This window comes from Drosophila hydei, unplaced genomic scaffold, assembly GCF_003285905.1.
Source record: "Drosophila hydei strain 15085-1641.00,03,60 unplaced genomic scaffold, DhydRS2 tig00008135-arrow-pilon, whole genome shotgun sequence".
NCBI lineage: Eukaryota > Metazoa > Arthropoda > Insecta > Diptera > Drosophilidae > Drosophila > Drosophila hydei.
In genome coordinates, this window is record NW_022045844.1 from 2,276,041 (window position 1) to 2,282,202 (window position 6,162).

Sequence of the window (6,162 nt, forward strand, 5' to 3'; positions counted from 1 at the left end):
CCTTAATGCATATATGGAAATATATACATATATATATATAAAAATTTATTTAAAAATGAATTTTAAATAATTAAAAGAGAAGAAGAAGAACTTATATCATAATATTATAATGCTATAATCGAAGTCTGGGTCAAGTTGTCCCTGAACTCAAAGACTCATCCAGAAATACATAAAAAAATTTTAGTTTTTCTAAAAAAAATGCATAAATTTTAATTAAGAAACAATATCACAATATAACAAAGGTAAGGCTCTAGCTGAGAGACTATACTACAAAAAGAGGCTTAGTATTAAGATTATTAATGCCTCCTCTCCTGTTCTTCTTCTCTGTCTCTCTCACTCGCTCTTCCACTCTTTTTTTTTTGCTACATTTTCCCATCTTTATCTCTGCTCCTCCCTTTGTCCCACTCTTTCTACTTCACTCTCTTTCTGCCGTTCTCCTTTCATTCACTTCATACTAGATTTTTGTAGGCTTTCACCAGTTATAGCAAGAAATATCCCGTAGACCTTTCGAATACCTTCAAAAATAAATAAAATCATTTTGTGCTTAATTTTTTAGTAAAGTTTTTTTCATGTTTTATTCTTTTTTAGTAGCTGTTTTTTTAGCTGAACTGTTTTGTTGCTTTTTTTGTTTTTGTTGGTTTTTTTCTTTCAAAATTCTTTTTCTCTTAGATTTCTCATTATGTTCACTATATCACGTGGTCTTACAAATAGTTTGCTATACAGATAGCTTACAATAGATATAGATAGATATACGTATAGAGGTGAGACTATATTTAAATGGAGAGATATTAGGCATTATATTATTATTATTATTATTCATTATAGTTAAGTTTTTTGTCAAGCAAACTTTGACTGTTTGTGTGGAAGACTTTGAAGATTTCATTGCTCTTTACATATATATCTATGTGTGTGTGTGAGTGTGTGAAAGTTTAAAATAATATTCTAATACATGATTCATGAGGCAATCTTAACACCAAGTACTTGGGTTGAGGTAGTTTGGCGATATGCAAAATACCATTTTGAGAAATGAATTCACAATAATAATAATAATAATAATAATAATAAAATATAATAATAAATAAATTATAACAATTTGTGTGCATGTGTGTGTGTATGATTGCTCTTCATCTCGCTGGGAATTTCTCCTTCAGAGAAATGCCCAAGTGAAACGTTGAGCCAATTAGGAGTTTCGCTTGCTCGCAACACTTCGAATGCAACATTTGCGTTATCCTGGCGAAATGTGATGAAATGTTTAACTGCGCACCTGCGCAGCTGAGTGTGTGTATGAGGTGTGTGTGTGTGTGTGTGTGTGTGTGTGTGTGTGTGTTGTGCGTGTGTGTGTGCGACGCCCATCAGTCTTTAAAAGCGGTTTGCATTGTTTTGGGAGCAGTTTCAATGCGAGCGCCTGGCTCATGCTTGTGTTTGCTTCTGCGTTTACCAGGGCCGCCAGGGCTGCTCCTCCTCCACCTTGATCTGCTTCTTGATGACCAGCGAGAGCGGCTGCTGCTCCACCAGATTGGAGCTGGGCACACGCTGTATGACGGAGGGCTTCACATCCATTGGCTCGTAGACCGAGTTGGCGGGACTGGGCGGCGCATAGCTGCCGTGGCTGCTGCTGCTGCTCGGCGCCGATTCATAGCCCGCCGAGGAGTGCGAGCTGGCGGAGCCGGTGCTCGCCGTCCGCTGTGGCATGGAAACCAATTGATGATGATGTTGCTGCTGCTGCAGCTGTTGCTGTTGAGCGGCGGCGGCGGCAGCGGCAGCTGCGGCTAGCTGTTGCTGTTGCTGCTGCTGTTGCTGTTGCAGCAACTGTTGCTGCTGCTGCTGTGGCAAGCTTTGGGGCAGCACCAGGGCGATGCTACCATTGGGCAGCTTGGTGGGTATCACCTGCATGCCATTGGGCAGAAAGTAGCCATTCGCATTGTGTTGGATCTGTCCGAACAGATAGGGCGCAGCCGCTGAGACTAAGTTGTTGCCGCTGCTGCTGCCGTTTGTTGCTGTTGTTGGCTCCTGTTCAGGTGAGCTGGGTGGCGAGGGCAGCACGACCTGTGCGTGCAACGATTGCGCCTGTGCAGCTGCCTGCTGACGCTGCTGATGATGCAATTCGCTCTTGACGCCATTGATGCAGTTGCTCAGGTGTTGCAGCAGACGACGACGCTGGGCAGCATCCAGGCCAGGGAAGCGGCTCACCTCATTCGCGCAGTCAGCAAAGCCAGCCTTGAATTTGTTAATGATCTTTGGATCGGCGGCCTGCTGCATGGCTGCCTGTTGACGCTGCAGCTCCTGCAGATGCTTCACTGTCTTCTCCAATATGTCGGCCTTTTCCAGCTTGGAATGACGCGCAGGCTAAAAAGAGAGAGAAGAACAAAGATAGGGATTAGTTGGGTTTATAGCAAGTAAGTTGTAGAGATTAAAGAGCTATAGAGATATAGGGATCTAGATCTGCAGATCTATAGAGATATCGATCGATTCTCAAGAACCACAGCTAGATACTTCTTTTAGCTCTTAGATACTCTAGATAGTTTTTAGTTAACTCAAAGATTCTCTTTTAGATACTTACGTCTTTTTTTGTGGCATCTAGTATAAGAGTCTTCAGCTCGTTGAGGCAATTGTTGATGCGTGCACGACGACGTTTTTCCATTATTGGTTTATTCGACTGCAAGAAAGAGAGAAAGAGAAAGAGTTCAGATTAGTCACGAGTCACGGGTTACGTATCACGAGTCACACAGTTGTGTTTTTTTTTTTTTTTTTTTTTTGACAGTTTTTGACCTCATGCAGCGTTCGACAACAACAAAAATAAAATCAACTGCGTGTGGCTTTAATTGGACACGGGGACTCTCAACATTGTCATCAACATTGAGTCGAGCCATTCTGGCTGGGGGCCAAAACAGAGAAGCACGGCGCGTGCTCTATTTATATATATATAATATATATATTTATACATATGTATGTATGTATTATCTATCTATTGCACTCGCAAGTGTTGGCCAAAAATAGTTTCTTGCGGTTATAAATTACGATAAGCAACGAGCCGATGCGGCCAAAAATAAATAACCAATACGCAGGTATTTCTAGCAAACAACAACAACAACAACAAGGTCGTCGTGGGAAATTCGAAGACGCAAAAAAAAAGTTGTTATTTTATTTTTTGCAAGCAGCAGAAAAAAATTAAGAAATACAAACAGAATGAAATTATTTTTGGTGCTGGCCAAATTTGGCGCAGCTCAACGCCCGCACTGCATGAAGTCAGCGGGCAAAAGCCAAAAACAGCCAAAAGCATAGCCATAGGGCGACAGCTTTTTAACAGCCAAAAGAAGCTGATGAGCGACAATTGCAGCGACCACGCGCCAAATGGAAGCCGCTCAAGTGGGCAGCCGCAACCAATTTTGGGTGGCACTCATGAATGGACTGGCCAGCTGTCCGACCGTCCGTCCGTCTGTCTCACTCTCTGTCTCCATGAATGAAGCCCCAACGTAAATGCCGCCAACGCCAGACGCCGCTTTGTGTTGGCGAGCCGACGGCATATTTTTTTTCTCTCTTGATAAACAGTTTTTTTATATGGTTACATTCGCTGGCATGTGGGAGCCGACGACGACGAAATGTGGCCAAAAAGGAAATGCATTTGGGCAGCAGAATTGGCAAACTGTGTGTGGGACACGCTCAGTGCGTGTGTGTGTTTACAAAGTGGGAGACAACAGCTAACTTGTATGTGATTTAAAAATTTACACAAGAAAAAATGCTTAACTTGTAAACATTTATAAAATTTCCTAAGAAATATGCCCAAATACGATGCTGACCGAATAAATATTCATTTAGCAAACATAGCTAAGGCCAATTAACACTCCAGAAGGCGCATCACTAACCATATGCTGCTAATATTCATATGGCCAAAGAGCTGTTTAGTACGCGCATCTCTAGCTCGCTCACTCTTCTAATCCAAGTCTAACTGTTGTCCATTTCCAATGTAACGGTACTTTTCTTTGCTACACTTTTGACACTTACCCTACGGTCACTTTTGATGGGCGTCTCCTTCAGCTGCGTGGGCACCACAGCAGCGCCCACTAAATTGGGACTCATGTTTGTTGTTACGCCGGTAACCATCTCGATATCGGCTATATATTGTTTATGCAGTTTAAGACACAGTTTGATTTTGTTCTTTCTTTATTTTTCCACTAGCGGCAAATGCAGAAATTTGCTGCGCACTTGATTTTGTTTAAGTTTGTTGCTCTGCTGCGATTTGTTTGTTGGTATGCAGTTCTTTGATTTGTTTAGTTTTCAGTTTCAAGATCACTTTTCACTTTTATTTCGCGCAACGACGAAACTACGTAAATACGTTAGTCTTTGCTTAGAGAGTGTTTCTTTTCTTTAGATTTGTATTCTTCCGCTTTAGAGGGAGAGGCAACCGCACGCTACGAGTTACGGCAAGCGAATGACTGTCTGACTCTGAATGCAGCGCGATTAAACGTTTCTCGAAGTACGAACGAGCGACGATCGTCACGATGGCGAATCGGCAATATGTGCGAGTGTGTGTTCGTTTGCTGGTACGTATGTTCTTGCGTGTGTGCGTTTTTGCTGACGACCACCACCTTATCGTTGGGCTTACAGCAGACGACTGACGATTGATCGACAGGTTCGTTGGCTAAATCGAAATCGCCGCAGCGAGGCGCGGTCAGCGCGAGCCACACGACCAGTCGGCGGCATATTTACACACACACATACACATGCACATAGAGCATGTGTGCGGCTGCATACATTTGTGTTCGTGTGTGTAGGTAGCAACGATGTCGGCTCTACCTGTGTGCGCAGTCATTGTTGTTGTCGTTGTCTTGCTTCTGCTGCTGCCGTCAGTTTACCTAAGCCGCGGCCTTTGCGAGAGGGTACACAGTTACTCATACGCCCCCCTCTCCGAGCGAGCAAGAAAAAAGCACTGCAAGTTCTATTGGGCATTTCTTCCTTTTTGGAAATATCGAAACCCCCAGTGAGCGTGCGAGCGGGATTCACATCATCAGCGCGAGAGTGTTAGATAGAGATAACCAATAGCGAGAGCGAGAGCGTACGCCGTGCTGATTCATGCGGCCAACGCGACGACGCGTCGTCGTCGTCGTTATCGTCCCATAGAAGGTGAAAATAGCAAGCGGCAGCAGCTCACCCAGAGACTTAATGTTGATATGACGCCACCCCAGCGCCGACAGGTGTGTATGTGTGTGTGGCGATTGAGTGAATGTGAGTGTGTATGTGTTATGATGTCGTGATCAGTGGGGTCGCTAAACAGTAAACAAGATCACAAGGTTGCTCACGCTGTTGGGGCTGTGCGCACGCCAAGCGGAAGCGGGCGACAGCGCAACACCTGCGTCACCCCCAATCTAACCAAACGCACGCACACACTCCCCCACACACATATGTGTGTTCCAAATTATTTGTAGTAGTTTATTTTTCGGCTTTGTAATTGTAACCCACTCCATTCACCTCAATTAAGCTAGGGAAGGTCACTTACACTAGCGCGCATGCGTATCTGTGTGTGTGTGTCTGTGAGTGTGTGTCTGTGTTAAATCAATCGACAAGGCTGATGAGCCCGTTACACGTGCGTCGGGCAATGCTTAGATTCAATTTTATGTTGTCTACGTGCAGGGCGGACTTTCACGTTTGGACTTATCAGTTTTCTCGAAGGTTGGCGCTTAAATCACACTAGGCAACAATGTAAATAATTATTTCCATTCTCGCTTTAAAATACATGCATGAGAGTGTGTGTGCGAAATAATGTAAAATGAATGAGCAAAAAGAATAACAGAAAATCTACACACACACACACGCAAACGAGAGCGAAAGTGAGAGCAAGTGAGCGTTAAGCCTATACATTGCGTGTAGTAACATTCTTTCAAGCTGAGCTTGCAAAAGCTTCCAGCCAAACTAGAACTACTTGCTCTGAGAGCACTTATAATTTTCCAATGGCAGCTTTCCATTAGCATGCGTATTTAAAGCTCTTATAAAATGTTGTCAGTTATTGCATTGTTTATGCATTTGGCTAAGTGGGTCAATTTTCAGTGTGCGTGTGTGCGTGTAGTATAAGTCACGAGTTGTATGCGTTTTATGGCTTGTGTTTAGAAGGTTGCCACGTCGAGCAGACCCCCGGCCAGAGTCCGCCAGTCGAGCAACACCTTCGCG

General features: G+C 43.8%; 1 protein-coding gene across 1 annotated transcript; it reads right to left on the bottom strand.

Annotated features, from left to right (window-relative positions):
• Positions 1-1,083: 1,083 nt before the first annotated feature.
• On the bottom strand, positions 1,084-4,617 carry LOC111597769 (protein hairy). The gene is made up of 3 exons (XM_023312627.2): positions 4,003-4,617; positions 2,561-2,656; positions 1,084-2,346 (listed from the first exon to the last, which is right to left on the bottom strand). Exons 1-3 carry the CDS (start codon positions 4,099-4,101, stop codon positions 1,435-1,437), a joined length of 1,107 nt encoding a protein of 368 aa, XP_023168395.1. The 5' UTR covers positions 4,102-4,617; the 3' UTR covers positions 1,084-1,434.
• Positions 4,618-6,162: the final 1,545 nt, after the last annotated feature.

Coding starts and splice junctions, on each gene's coding strand:
- LOC111597769 (XM_023312627.2), bottom strand. CDS start 4,101: ATGGTTACCGGCGTAACAACAAACATGAGTCCCAATTTAGTGGGCGCT. Junction 2,657..4,002: donor CCATCAAAAGTGACCGTAGG/GTAAGTGTCAAA, acceptor TCTTTCTTGCAG/TCGAATAAACCAATAATGGA. Junction 2,347..2,560: donor TAGATGCCACAAAAAAAGAC/GTAAGTATCTAA, acceptor CTCTCTTTTTAG/CCTGCGCGTCATTCCAAGCT.